The sequence below is a fragment of the Dendropsophus ebraccatus genome, chromosome 5 (genome assembly GCF_027789765.1).
Source record: "Dendropsophus ebraccatus isolate aDenEbr1 chromosome 5, aDenEbr1.pat, whole genome shotgun sequence".
NCBI classification, from domain to species: Eukaryota; Metazoa; Chordata; class Amphibia; order Anura; family Hylidae; genus Dendropsophus; species Dendropsophus ebraccatus.
This window is the reverse complement of record NC_091458.1, coordinates 159262287-159276625: the sequence shown is the minus strand read 5'-3', so window position 1 is coordinate 159276625 and position 14339 is coordinate 159262287. Positions and strand designations below refer to the sequence as shown.

General features: G+C 46.7%; 1 protein-coding gene and 1 non-coding gene across 2 annotated transcripts; one reads left to right on the top strand and one right to left on the bottom strand.

Moving 5' to 3' along the window:
• Positions 1–157: 157 nt before the first annotated feature.
• On the top strand, positions 158–252 carry LOC138794244 (Z30 small nucleolar RNA). The gene has a single exon (XR_011363400.1). It is a non-coding gene; the product is annotated as a Z30 small nucleolar RNA (small nucleolar RNA).
• A 5634-nt stretch (positions 253–5886) lies between these two features.
• On the bottom strand, positions 5887–14264 carry PEX12 (peroxisomal biogenesis factor 12). Its single transcript, XM_069972713.1, has 4 exons — positions 13974–14264; positions 12051–12259; positions 9108–9634; positions 5887–7217 (listed from the first exon to the last, which is right to left on the bottom strand). Exons 2-4 carry the CDS (start codon positions 12174–12176, stop codon positions 6830–6832), a joined length of 1041 nt encoding a protein of 346 aa, XP_069828814.1. The 5' UTR covers positions 12177–12259; positions 13974–14264; the 3' UTR covers positions 5887–6829.
• Positions 14265–14339: the final 75 nt, after the last annotated feature.

The following is a 14339-nucleotide window of genomic DNA, read 5'->3' as shown; positions in this document are numbered from 1 at the left end:
ATTTACACACCACGTGAAGCCCCCAATATGTGACACTTTTTTTTTTTTTTTTTTGTATTTGATTTATTTTGTAACAAATCATGTGACTGAGTCATGTGATCAGTAACGCATACAATTTTTTTAAAATGGAAATGATCCAGAGCTGGCGGACGTGTTCAGCGGTGATGAGTGTGATGTAATATGAGCTGGTAGTGTACGACGATTCCGTCCGCGCTGACCAGTCGCTGATCATGTGATCTTCTCTCTGAGCTGAGACCAAGGACCTCGCTGCTGGATTCAACTCATTTTCCAGCAGATTTATAGAGAATTAGAGAAGAAAAATGGTGTCAGATGTTAATTCTCATATTGAACCGATGCATTTTCTTCTCTACAGGCCGTGTGAGCGATGGTGTACTGGGGAATAGAGCCGAGGAGCAGCGGCAGGAGAGGTAAGTATGCATCACTAACTTATCCCCTACATCATGGCAAAGTGTGAATAGTTCCTGGACAGCCCCTTTAGGGTACAAACCCACACACCGTATACGCAGCAAATACGCAACAAATACGCAGCAAATACGCAGCAGTTTGATGGTGAAGATTTAATGCTGAGTTCAGTTATTTAGATCTAATCTGCTGCGTTTTTGTTGCGTATTTGTTGCGTTTTTGCTGCGTATTCGCTGCGTATCGCAGCAGTAAATACGCTGTGTATACGGTGTGTGGGTTTATACCCTTTAAGCAGGTGAGTATACAATATTTTTGTTTCATTACCCTAGGAGGCTGTGATTATTTTTCTTAAAGGGGTAGTGCGGCGCTAAACAATAATTCACTAAATAACACACATTATAAAGTTATACAACGTTGTTATGTATGTGAATGGCCCCCTTCCCTGTGTCCCCTCACCCACGCTAGACCTAAAAGTGTAGTGCTCTGTACTCACCTGATTCGTGGCGACCCCGGCCGCCATCTTGCGACAATGATGTCATCTTCGGGAGGCCACCAGCCCTCCTTCATGCTGCCCCCCTCCCCCCGGCATCATCACCTGCTCAGCCGTGATTTTAAGTATAGAGCACTACACTTCCAGGGGGTGGGGGGGACACGGGGAGGGGGGTCATTCACTAACATAACATACATTGTTGTATAACTTTGTAATGTGTGTTATTTAGTGAATTATTGTTTAGCGCCGCACTACCCCTTTTATTCAACAACCATTCAGTGTAGGTAACTGACTTGTGTTGGTATTTTTTTTTTTTCCAAGTTAAAGCAAATGCACCAGCGGTACATTCACTTTAAGTCCTGCGCATGAATAGAATGACGTTCTATTCATGTGTAAAACTAAAGGACGACTCCCGCGTTTTTTTTTCTCTTAACTAACACACATTACAAAGTTCTATAACACTAGTCCCCTGCCTGGAGCCGTTCCGCCTCTTTTCCTCCACCAGCATAAATTTCAAGGGCCGCAGCTGAAAAGCCGTTTGTCGAGCTAATGAAGCGCTTCTCTGTTCATCCTGTAAATTCATTTATCTTTACTCCCATCATCCATACTTCAATACGTGTAAGTATCATTTCCACAAGAAAGCGGCCCAGCCGTCATACCTCACACGTCCTTCACAAGTAGTGTAACTCACAGGGTGCTGTACATCTGATATGACACCATGTGAGATCTACTGGACCTTGTAAATAAATCACTTTTGAAGGACTTGTGAGTTGTGCTGTTGTAAGATATACAGCGATGACGTAAGAAATGACGTACAGGGATAAAATCTGGTTCTATGTATTTGGAATTAATGTTGGACATTTGTAAGAACAGTCAGCAATATAGAGTCTAAATTCGATTCCTATAAACAGTTTAACCAGGGGTGATTGTTAGTTCTACAGTGTTAATCAGGAGGCCAGAGAAATGTTTGTTTAGTTACATTACAAAGGCTCCTGAAGATAGAAGGATTCATGTGCCTGAAGAAGTCGTAGTCAGTGTCTGCTGGTGCGATCTCTCACAATGCGCAAACGAAGAAGAAGTTTACTCGTTAAGTACAGGATAAGATGACATCGTCATTCTTTTGCGTATTGGGAGAGAAAGCACAAAGATCAGAGAACTTGCTTTGATGAAGGACAGAGACTCGGTGTCTCCAGCACCCATGGGAAAATACTGAAGTGGGAGTCTAAAATCACTATAAAATACCCAGGTTTTGGACACCCTGGGAGGTAGCTTGGAGGTCTCTGAGCTTGGTGTCTCTTAGCACGCCGGATGCTAAGATCTATGGGAGAGATTCCTGGGGAGATCAAACTATTGGAAGGATCTGGGCCGGGAGGACTGGCGTTCAGACTTGGTAGATATATTGCTGGCTGTTCATTATTCTATTTTTGTATTCTTGTTATGGTAGATGGTTGGTTGTGATAACTGTGTTGGTTCATTATTATTGATTTAGGGTTATTGTCTGATTATTTCTGATTATTGCTTCATAATCTGCTTGGATTTGTGGTGGGTTATTTGCTGTTGTATCTCTGTGGGATTCGTTATTGTTGTTTTGGGGTTTTGTCTGATTATTTCTGATCATTGCTTTATGTACTGTCTCATATTGGTGGTGGGTTAGTTTGTGCAGGTTTTATGATTTTGTTTGCTTATCTTTCACACCGTTCATTTGCCTTTGTATATAATATAATTCCTTGTATTTATATGCGTTGTTGTGTACTTTCTTTGCTGATTGTCCCCTAGAATTTACGTGGGAATGTTATTGCTCAGTATTAGTATGCATTAATATTAATATTGTCAATAATCATATTTCTTACACTGTGACCTCATCCGTTCCTATATGCAGCCACCCATGCTTCCTAACATATCTGTCCTATATTATGTATGAACTTACAAAATGTGGATATGTGCATAAATAAAGATCTGTCAGTACCTTGTAGTGTATTTCAGTGTGTTTGTACTTTGGCAGTGTTTACTGTTTACTCCCCCCCCCCCCCCCCCCCCCACAATTATATTTTAACTGTTCATTTCCCATTTTTATTTTTACTTTTATTTCTATTCATACATTTGAGTTCCAAGATTATTTAATATTTTTAATCCTCTGATTCATTATAAATAATACATATCCAGCTTATTGTAATGGACATTTCTATATTTTCTCCAATCTTATGTCCTTCACCCTTTGGTACAGGATTGACCTCAGCCACAATACTGTATTGTAAGCTCCACTATTCTTTCATTTCATGTTTTTTTCCCTGATAGACTTGTATTCAGGGGGTAAAAATGTCATGTCTATATGCACACTGGCATTTTTTTGTCTCCCCCAATCATCAGTGGAAGTCTTGGAATCACATGATTTACAAAAAAAAATAAAATAAAATTGCTTGACCTGTACTGAAAAAAATTCCAGACATTAAGATGAGAAATAGCAGCTGTGTATGGAATTGTCTGTATGATAACTGACTGCAGCTGTGTCCTCAGTGTTGGCCTATATGATAAATGACTGCTGAACGCCTGGTCCTCCGTCATCTCCAAGCACAATGATGTACCTGGACCATGGGCCAAAGGAGTCTATTACACCGCGGCTGCCGCTGTGCCATCCACACCCTGCTACATACTGGTGATGACAGTGGCGGCCAGAACAGAATGAGTTTTCTTACACCAGTACAGAATGACAAGTTACGTTGAACATGGTTTATTTTTTATAAGGTTAGTGGTGGTTTATAGTTGGTAAGTTTAATATATAAGGCTGCCAGGTTTGTTCAACACAAACCCTTTGGCAGTGCTGTTAGGGTATGTTCACACTGAGGAATCCCGGTGGATTACCCTCTCACCACCACACGCATCTTCGCACCATACACTCCATTCTATGGTCGACCAATCAAAGACTATCTCTAAAGTTTCACCAAAGGCTGCAGATCGCAGGCAGAAGCCAAGAGAAAACTGGGGAGCACGGACAGGTAAGATATGGACCTCACTTTTAATGCAAGGGCTAAACAGACATCTCTAATGAGATTATAATATATATATAATTTATATATAATCCTTGCTGCATGATAATTGGGATATATAATAGGCTCAGTAAATGAGCACAGATCGGCACTAGTTTACTATAGGGATCGGGCCGTCTAATGTGGCCCTTATGCTAAGTTTACAAGAGCGATTATCAGGCGAATTTTCGCACTAACGATCGAATTCGCAGCCGCCGTCTCTGCTCTGATCGACACCCCCACCCGCTATCGTTCCGATTGCCCCCACCGCCGTGGCCAAGAGCATACGTTACCTGCTCCGTGCAGCAGGTCTTTAAGATCCCCGGCTCCCCTCTTCAGCGCATTGATTGGCTGAAGAGATGAGCTGAGAATTTTAAACGGCTCCTCTTCAGCCAATCAGTGCTGCCTTGCATTGATTGGCTGAAGAGGGGATCTGGGAATTTCAAACGGCTCCCCTTCAGCCAATTAGTGCTGAAGAGGAGCCGTTTGAAATTCCCGGCGCGGAGCAGGTAACGTATGCTCTTGGCCGCGGCGGTGGGGGCGATTGGAGTGGCGCCGGGGGGAGGGGGGGCGTACTGTCGGCGCCCGATCGCAAAACGATTTTTCCGTACGATAAACACTGATCGTTATAAAAAAAAATTGTTATTTTGAAATCGTTAAACGTGCGATCGGTTGCCTTGTGTAAACTTAGGATTAGGGTGCGTTTACACAAAGATTTATCTGACAGATTTTGGAAGCCAAAGCCAGGAATGGATTTAAAAAGAGGATAGATCTAAGTCTTTCCTTTATGACCTGATCCCTGTTTATAGTCTGCTCCTGGTTTTGGCTTCTAAGATCTGTCAGATAAATCTGTCTGTGTAAACGCACCATTAGCGTGGTCTTCTCTCAGCTCGTTCTCACAATTGGTATATGTCTGAACACATCTCTATGACATGTCAAAAGTTTGTTTTAAATAACAGGTACACTTCAAAGGCATTTCTTCCTGCTCAGGCTGTATTCACAGTCACACATGCATTTTCACTGCGTAGTAATAATAATACAGTTATTTGTATGGCGCACACTGATTCCGCAGCACTTTGTATAGTTTGCCAATTTTATTCCCTGTCCCCATTAGGGCTCACAATTAAAATTCAATCTAAAAAACACAGAGAACATACAAACTCTTTGCAGATGTTTCCCTTAGTTGGATTTCAACCCAGGACCCCAGCGCTGCAAGGCTACAGTCCTACCAACTGCGGCATCGTGCTGCCCCTTTGCTACCTTATTTACCCCAGGAGATAGGTGCATGTTGTTATGTTCAGCCACCTCCTCCCCGGCTCTTTAAAAAAAAAAAAGTCTAACCCCAGACTTCTTTAATTGTTGTCCAGCCGTCCTTCATTGTGTTCCTGCAACATGTAGGAACATCCCCTCAGTGAGCGCATGTATGTGGAGGTCTGATAGGACAGTGGTTGGCTGATAGCTATGGTACATGGCTATCCTATAGACTTACCTGCAAGAGCTTTTTGCCTAAGGGTATATTCACACGGGCGGGCTTGCAGCGAGATTCTCGCTGCGAGCCCGGCAGGTCCTGGCAGTTCCCATACACTACATACTTGCTGCGGTCTAAACGACCGCAGCGAGTATGTAATTATACCGCCCTTAACCCCTTCTGCTCCCAGCCGGCTCCCCCGCTGTAAGTATACTTTACCTGTCCTTGCTGCACGGGTCCGGCGTCCTGCTCTCCCGTCCGGCCAATCAGTGTGTTGCCCAGGCGCAGCCACTGATTGGCCGGACAGGAGAGCAGGACGCCGGACCCGTGCAGCAAGGACAGGTAATGTATGCTTACAGCGGGGGAGCCGGGCGGGAGCAGAAGGGTCGTTTAGACCGCAGCAAGTATGTAGTGTATGGGAACTGCCAGGACCTGCCGGGCTCGCAGCGAGAATCTCGCTGCGAGCCCGCCCGTGTGAATATACCCTAAACCAGAATTCTTATAGCAAGTTGGACACAGCCCTATAGAAATTGCGCTAATCTCATTGATTTTAATGGTTTGTGTTGGTGAATGAAGTGCATCTATAGATCACAACGTTAAATACTGATATTTTCCACAATTTGACACTAATAATTCTAATAATTTTCTAATGCTTATTTGTGCGTTTTCTTTTATATGTATTTAATCTTTTACTATTAAAGGGCACGATTGTGCTGACATGGTTCCTTGCTGCACAGTATAGTTCTACTGTGCAGCTCCTCGAAGCGACCAGTCGTATCTGCAGCAGTGGCTTTACAGCGGTGAAAAATTAGTTTTATTCCACCACACAAGGACAGGAGAGGGGCAGCAACTAGTCATCTGGACAGGGAGCTGTCTGTGACTAGTCACCACTCTCTGCCTGTCAATCATCTCTGCACTGCGTGCTGACAGGCAGAGTTCCGTGACTCCCCGCCCAGATGACTGGTTGCCGCTCCTGTACTTGTGCGGTGGAATAAAACAACCTTTTCACGGCTGCAGCTGGTCGCTTCGGGGACTGCATGGCAGAGCTATACTATGCTGCTGGGAACCATATTAGCACTCTAGTATCTTGGTGGTGAGAAGTAAAATCATGCCAATTTATTACCAGTATATAAATTATTTTGTCAATCTCTATTATAAAGCCTCAGTACAAACTCTACATCTATATTCCGGGACTGATCGTTTTAAAGAACTCCATGAAAATGAGTTTTCATTACATTTTAGTGACTAAACAATCGTGAAGTTCTCGTTTTGTCTTCAAGAATGAAGAAATCCTTATGTGGTTCAGGCGACATCTACCAAACTGCTTGAAAATCTCAGGATCCAAGTGTGTAAAGTATCTACTACAATACTGGCTTCTTGGGTGTTCCATCTCCCCAAGTCTTCGGTGCTCAGTCCAGGCCCGGTCTAACCGTCCGGAGTGTAGAGCCGTATCAGATGCTGGAGCTCGGTTGGGTAGCCGCTCACTGGGCAGCGCTGGTGATTCTTCACATAGTAATAGGCACACCGGTAGCAGAAGACGTAGCCCGAGGTTCCCAGAGCCGTGTCGTTCACTCTTACTTTCCGACAGAGCGGGCAAACTGTCTTCAGTTTGGGCAGGAGAGGAGAATAGGTCACCAGGTCGAAATGAATGGGAGCGGTGGGAGCAGGCAATGTGCTCAAAGACTTCACAGTCTCTTGGTTTTCGGCAGAATACCACCACTCCAGAAACTGCAGGAAGAAGACGCCCAGCGAGAGGCCAGAAGATACCGTCACTGACACGCCACCCAGAGCCTTTTTCAATATGGCGCCCACGCTGAGGAGAAAGCAGGAACAATAATAAATGCTGCATTACAAAAGCCAAGCTGTTATACCTGCCTGTAATGGCTCATGTCCCTCTGCAGATTACTGCATTGTACAACAGCAAACCGCAGTTACAGAGCAGCGTCACTAAGCCATAGTCCCACGGTCCGTAAATATGGACAACGTGCTATGGAACAGAGTTCGGAGCTCCCGACATCAACATTTATGGAGCTCTGAACACATTGTGCACGAAATGTGGGAATATGGCCGTAGTGCTGGGGGTGCATAGTGCATAGCCGCTGCCATTGCTCTTCTGGCTCCGTAACTGCAGAGGTACAAATCTTATTTAGAGCAAACACATGTGCACAAGGAGTCTAATGGAAACCGTTCATCTCCAAGTACAGTGCCAAGCATCAGAGTGTTGTAAAGCCTGTCACTATTAAGCTCTGGAGCAGTGGGAATGTGGAGTAACAATACATGCACTTCATTTAATTGTAGCCAATGAACATAAAACTATAGCTCCTTAAAGCGCACCTGTCATTTCAGGGTCATTTTTCTGAAAACAATAAATATCAATAGTACAAGGGATTTTAAGAAACTCTGTAATAGGTTTTATTTACCAAGAGAGTTTCCTTCTGGACTGAAAAAGCTATTTTTCTAGCTCCCCCTGAGTCCAGAAGAAGCAGGATTTCTGTATCCATTTTTTTCTATGGAGAGGGGAGGGGCTGAGAGGAGTGAGTGAGCGCGGAGCAGTCCTGCACAGCACAACACCCTGCAATCTTCTCTCAGCAAGTTCCTAGACTGACCTTTCTGACCTCTGAATCCAGCGTTTTAGGTGCCCAGACAGTCTACAAACAGCTGACCTTCATGTCACCTCTTCCTGCTCCCTCATGCCCCTTGGCCCCTCCCCCCCTCCATAGGATATAATGGATACAGCAGAACCCATCTTCACTGGCTTCACTGTAATGAAGACGGATTTGCCTGATAATGAACAGATAAAAAAGTGTGGGGGGAGGCTGGGAAATTGCTTTTTGAGTACAGAAAGAGGCTTTTTTGCCTAATAAAACCTATTATAGAGTTTCTTAAAATCGCTTATACTACTGATTTCTGTAAAAAAAAAAATAATTACACTTTAACTGTGGGATCCTTATATAACAGCGCATATATGCATATATCCGTGCAGATCACACAGTTCATACTGAGCTTCTGCACTGCTGTGTGATCCGGCATCCCTCTCTTTTCCTGCTCTCCGGTTGCTGCCTCTTCCAGAATGATTGACAGCTGAAAGGGGCAGCCTGAAGATACAGCAGCGGCTGGAGAGTGGGATGCTGGATCACACGGCAGCACTGCTATCAGTTCCGTTTTGCTATCAAGTGCACGACTTCAGTTTACTCATTATCGGCCAAAAGAATGTTTCTATTAACAGTCCTGGACGATAATTGGCCTGTGTAAAAGGCCCTGAAAGGGGTACTCCAGCGAACATCTTTTTCTTTCAAATCAACTGGTTTCATTACTTATTAGCTACTGTATGTCCTGCAGGAAGTGGTGTATTATCTCCAGTCTGACACAGTGCTCTCTGCTGCCACCTCTGTCCATGTCAGGAACTGTCCAGAGCAGAAAAGGTTTTCTACGGGGATTTGCTGCTTCTCTGGACAGTTCCTGACATGGACAGAGGTGGCAGCAGAGAGCACTGTGTCAGACTGGAGAGAATACACCACTTCCTGCAGGACATACAGCAGCTGATAAGCTTTTGAAGACTTTTTAAATAGAAGTAAATTACAGATCTATATAACTTTCTGACACCAGTTGATTAGAAGGAAAAAGATTTTCCCTGGAGTACCCCTTTAAGAGTCTGGCTAGTCTGAATAGCCTTATCAATGTGAGTGGATTACTTGTAAGTTACCTGAGGGTGGACTGTGCGGACGCCATCTTCTCTGTAGCCGCATCCATAGCCTGTAAATCTTCTAGTGTCAGTCTAGTGAGCTGCACCCCTGCGATCCGCAGCAGCGGTGAGTGGTGACTGGTATTCCATAGGATATATCTCAGCTGATAGATAAGGAAGCACCCCTCCCAGGACAGCTTCACAAAGGGATAGGACGCCAGAACGGCCTTATAACATCTTTTCCTGAAGGACGTCGGGTTTTGTATTGAATAGTCCTCTTCTTCGCGCATTCTGTTAATAAACTTCTCCAGCTTCACCCGCAGATACGGCAGCAGCACCAGCAGCGCCAGCGACCTCCAGTATTCCTTCCCTCGCAGGCCAAGGCTTTTTCCTACGGCCACTCTCTTAAGTCCATAGAAGTTCTCAGAGAAAGAAGCGCCGGCCCATGACAAGTAGTGCTGCTGGAGGAGCAGATCGAGCAGGGTGTACAGCTCATCAAACCATCGCCATAAAGGGCCAAAGCGGGCCGGGTTCGATTCTGCGAGGACCTGTAAGAATTGGCGTAAAAGTGAGCAGCACAAACATGGCGTAGTCCATGCAGTATTCAGGATTTCAGCTATATTTAATGAGCAATTCCCAAGTTATTTATTTAGCAAACCTGCTCCAGGTTACTGACCACAGCTCTACTCTAAAAGCAGTGATCAGAATCATTATACTGTAGAGGTATAAGGGGAGATTTATCAAACTAGTGTAATGTAGAGCTGTCTCAGTTGCCCCTAGCAACCAATCAGATTCCACTTTTCATTCCTTACAGATTCTTTGGGAAATGAAAGGTGGAATCTGATTGGTTGCTAGGGGCGACTGAGCCAGTTCTACTTTACACCATGTCTGATAAATCTCCCTAATAGTGCCTATACATCTAGCCTATAATTAGTATGATCGGTGCTTTTAGAGCAGAGCTGTGCTCAGTAACCTAGACAATAAGCAGAATGTCAGGAGAAGGAAGCAAGTTGGCTAATTTAATGTATTAGCAAAAATATTAAATTTGATGAGATATACAAAGTAGTTTCATGGAGAAATAAAAAGAGACATGGTGGCACATCCACGTGGCTCACACTGACCGTCTGCTCCTCAGCACGATATAATAGTAGCATCAGGGGTTAGTTACAATTCCATAAAAGTGTATAAGTCCCCACACCGCTTCAAGGTTCCCAATTTATGTGGGTCCTAAACTAAAATGGGGTAACAGGGCGGTATTCCCAGCTGCTGCTGCCCCCAGCGCTAAACCTGCAGACCCCCCATCTTCTCTCACCAATCATCATCATTATTTTCAAGGTTCTGATCATCATATTGATATCTGATCAGTTTTAGGCCGCGTTCCCACATTTACTGTACGTCACCACATGCAGCAGATGCCAGACCCTCATGCAGTAACCAATAGGTGTATGGCTACTAATCCTGGTGACAGCACATGATACTGGGGAAGAAATGGAAGCCAGGTATCAACCACATAGATTTCTCTACATGGAGAAAAATTTTTCATGGCTTTTAACAGCTTAAAAAAAAAACATATTTCCACATAGAATCAGTGATTAGAGCTGTCTGCATATTGTCTGAGGGAATTCTCACCACAGGATTGGTAGGTAATAGCTCCAGGAATTACATTTATTACCGCCACAACAGACCTAAACAATACCGCCACACTGTGACTGGATAACACTGCTATACCAGACCTGACCAATACCACCATACTGTGACTGGATAACACCGCCAGACCTGACCAATACCGCCATACTGTGACTGGATAACACCACCATATCAGACCTGACCAATACCGCCATACTGTGACTGGATAACAGCGCTATACCAGACCTGACCAATACCGCCATACTGTGACTGGATAACACCGCCACACCAGATCTGACCAATACGGCCATACTGTGTCTGGATAACACTGCCATACCAGACATGACCAATACCGCTATACTGTGCTGGATAACACTGCCATACCAGACCTGACCAATACCGCCATACTGTGACTGGATAACACCACCATATCAGACCTGACCAATACCGCCATACTGTGACTGGATAACACCGCCATACCAGATCTGACCAATACCGACACACTGTGACTGGATAACACTGCCATACCAGACCTGACCAATACCGCTATACTGTGACTGGAGAACACCACCATACCAAACCTGACCAATATCGCCATACTGTGACTGGATAACACCCATACCAGACCTGACCAATACCACCATACTGTGACTGGAGAACACCACCATACCAAACCTGACCAATATCGCCATACTGTGACTGGATAACACCCATACCAGACCTGACCAATACCACCATACTGTGACTGGATAACACCACCATACCAGACCTGACCAATACCGCCATACTGTGACTGGATAACACCCATACCAGACCTGACCAATACCACCATACTGTGACTGGAGAACACCACCATACCAAACCTGACCAATATCGCCATACTGTGACTGGATAACACCCATACCAGACCTGACCAATACCACCATACTGTGACTGGATAACACCACCATACCAGACCTGACCAATACCGCCATACTGTGACTGGATAACACCGCCATACCAGACCTGACCAATATTACCATACTGTGACTGGATAACACCGCCACACCAGACCTGACCAATACCGCCATACTGTGACTGGATAACACTGCCATACCACACCTGACCAATACCGCCACACTGTGACTGGATAACACTGCCATACCACACCTGACCAATACTGCCACACTGTGACTGGATAACACCACCAGACCTGACCAATATTACCAATCTGTTGGGATGAAGGATGCAAACGTACACTAAACCCAGTAATATTAGTGACATATATCTTGGGGTGATATTCTCTGATAGCGGAATACCCCTTTAAGGTGCACAGGTTTTTCTCCCTGTATCTCTTACCTTGACGATATGATGCAGCGCAGGCCTTACCGCCACCATCAAACTCTCCTGAGCCACAACTTCAAAGATAGAAGGTCGCCCATCATCCGGGGGAGCTGTAGTGATGTGGGCTCCACGCTCGGCCATTTGTAGGATTTATTTTTGTTTTCTGTCAAAATCTTTTCTACACTCAAAGAAAGTTAAAGAATACGACTCCTCCCTGGATTCCCCTAAACAGAATTAATATAGAAAACAAATGTTATACATTAATAAAGGCCCAGATTTATCAAAGTGTGTAAAATTTGTATGTCCTGCAGGAAGGTGTGTATTCTCTCCAGTCTGACACAGCGCTCTCTGCTGCCACCTCTGTCCATGTCAGGAACTGTCCAGAGCAGGAGAGGTTTTCTATGGGGATTCACTGTTGCTCTTTACCATCACCATCAACCTAGGGGAAGCATCCTATACATGAAGGCATCCCAGGCCAGACTCTGCTTCATCCATCCATCCCTGGCTGTCAGTGTTAGTGCATGGGGCTGGGAGCTGTCAGTGTTAGTGCACGGGGCTGGGAGCTGTCATAGTGTTAGTGCACGGGGCTGAGAGCTGTCAGTGTTAGTGCACGGGGCTGGGAGCTGTCGGTGTTAGTGCACGGGGCTGGGAGCTGTCGGTGTTAGTGCACGGGGCTGGGAGCTGTCGGTGTTAGTGCACGGGGCTGGGAGCTGTCACTGTGTTAGTGCACGGGGCTGGGAGCTGTCACTGTGTTAGTGCACGGGGCTGGGAGCTGTCAGTGTTACTGCACGGGGCTGGGAGCTGTCAGTGTTAGTGCACGGGGCTGTCAGTGTTAGTGCACGGGGCTGGGAGCTGTCAGTGTTAGTGCACGGGGCTGTCAGTGTTAGTGCACGGGGCTGGGAGCTGTCAGTGTTAGTGCACGGGGCTGGGAGCTGTCGGTGTTATTGCACGGGGCTGGGAGCTGTCAGTGTTACTGCACGGGGCTGGGAGCTGTCAGTGTTAGTGCACGGGGCTGGGAGCTGTCAGTGTTAGTGCACGGGGCTGGGAGCTGTCGGTGTTAGTGCGCGGGGCTGGGAGCTGTCAGTGTTAGTGCACGGGGCTGGGAGCTGTCAGTGTTAGTGCACGGGGCTGGGAGCTGTCAGTGTTAGTGCACGGGGCTGGGAGCTGTCAGTGTTAGTGCACGGGGCTGGGAGCTGTCAGTGTTAGTGCACGGGGCTGGGAGCTGTCAGTGTTAGTGCACGGGGCTGGGAGCTGTCAGTGTTAGTGCACGGGGCTGGGAGCTGTCAGTGTTAGTGCACGGGGCTGGGAGCTGTCAGTGTTAGTGCACGGGGCTGGGAGCTGTCAGTGTTAGTGCACGGGGCTGGGAGCTGTCAGTGTTAGTGCACGGGGCTGGGAGCTGTCAGTGTTAGTGCACGGGGCTGGGAGCTGTCAGTGTTAGTGCACGGGGCTGGGAGCTGTCAGTGTTAGTGCACGGGGCTGGGAGCTGTCAGTGTTAGTGCACGGGGCTGGGAGCTGTCAGTGTTAGTGCACGGGGCTGGGAGCTGTCAGTGTTAGTGCACGGGGCTGGGAGCTGTCAGTGTTAGTGCACGGGGCTGGGAGCTGTCAGTGTTAGTGCACGGGGCTGGGAGCTGTCAGTGTTAGTGCACGGGGCTGGGAGCTGTCAGTGTTAGTGCACGGGGCTGGGAGCTGTCAGTGTTAGTGCACGGGGCTGGGAGCTGTCGGGGCTGGGAGCTGTCAGAGCTAGGAGCTGTCAGAGCTAGGAGCTGTCAGAGCTAGGAGCTGTCAGAGCTAGGAGCTGTCGGAGCTAGGAGCTGTCGGAGCTAGGAGCTGTCGGGGCTGGGAGCTGTGGGGGCTGGGAGCTGTCGGAGCTGGGAGCTGTCGGAGCTGGGAGCTCTCACAATACAGATGACACAGTCACTTGTATCCTGTCACACTTACCTTAATGCAGATTCCCAGGTCCCTGCAGTGTTGCAGCACCGGAGCATAGTGCAGATCCTCGGACACAGCTGGAGTGCAGGCAGTGCATGCTGAGGTTAAAGGTGAGGACTAACGTGTAACAGGTACAGGGCCCCAGCATGGCAGCAGCCACCCTCCACCTCACGGTACTACAATACTTTGCATCTATCTTCGTCTTACGGAGGCAAACAAGCAAAACAACCTGCTACGCCAACACTTACACCATCCCTTCTCCGCTTGGCACTCACACTGACAGCCGCAGAGAGGAGACTTCCTGTGTTTGGAGCGCAGACTCTACTCCCGTGTGGAACGCAGGGAAGGAGGCAGTGACGTACTTCCGGTGTGTGG

What these genes read in the sequence shown, in the direction of transcription:
- PEX12 (XM_069972713.1), bottom strand. Translation starts at nt 12,176, where the DNA reads ATGGCCGAGCGTGGAGCCCACATCACTACAGCTCCCCCGGATGATGGG. An exon ending in CGCTGCATCATATCGTCAAG is followed by an intron (nt 9,635 to 12,050) that starts GTAAGAGATACA and finishes CAATTCTTACAG; the next exon opens with GTCCTCGCAGAATCGAACCC. An exon ending in TCCGCACAGTCCACCCTCAG is followed by an intron (nt 7,218 to 9,107) that starts GTAACTTACAAG and finishes CTTTCTCCTCAG; the next exon opens with CGTGGGCGCCATATTGAAAA.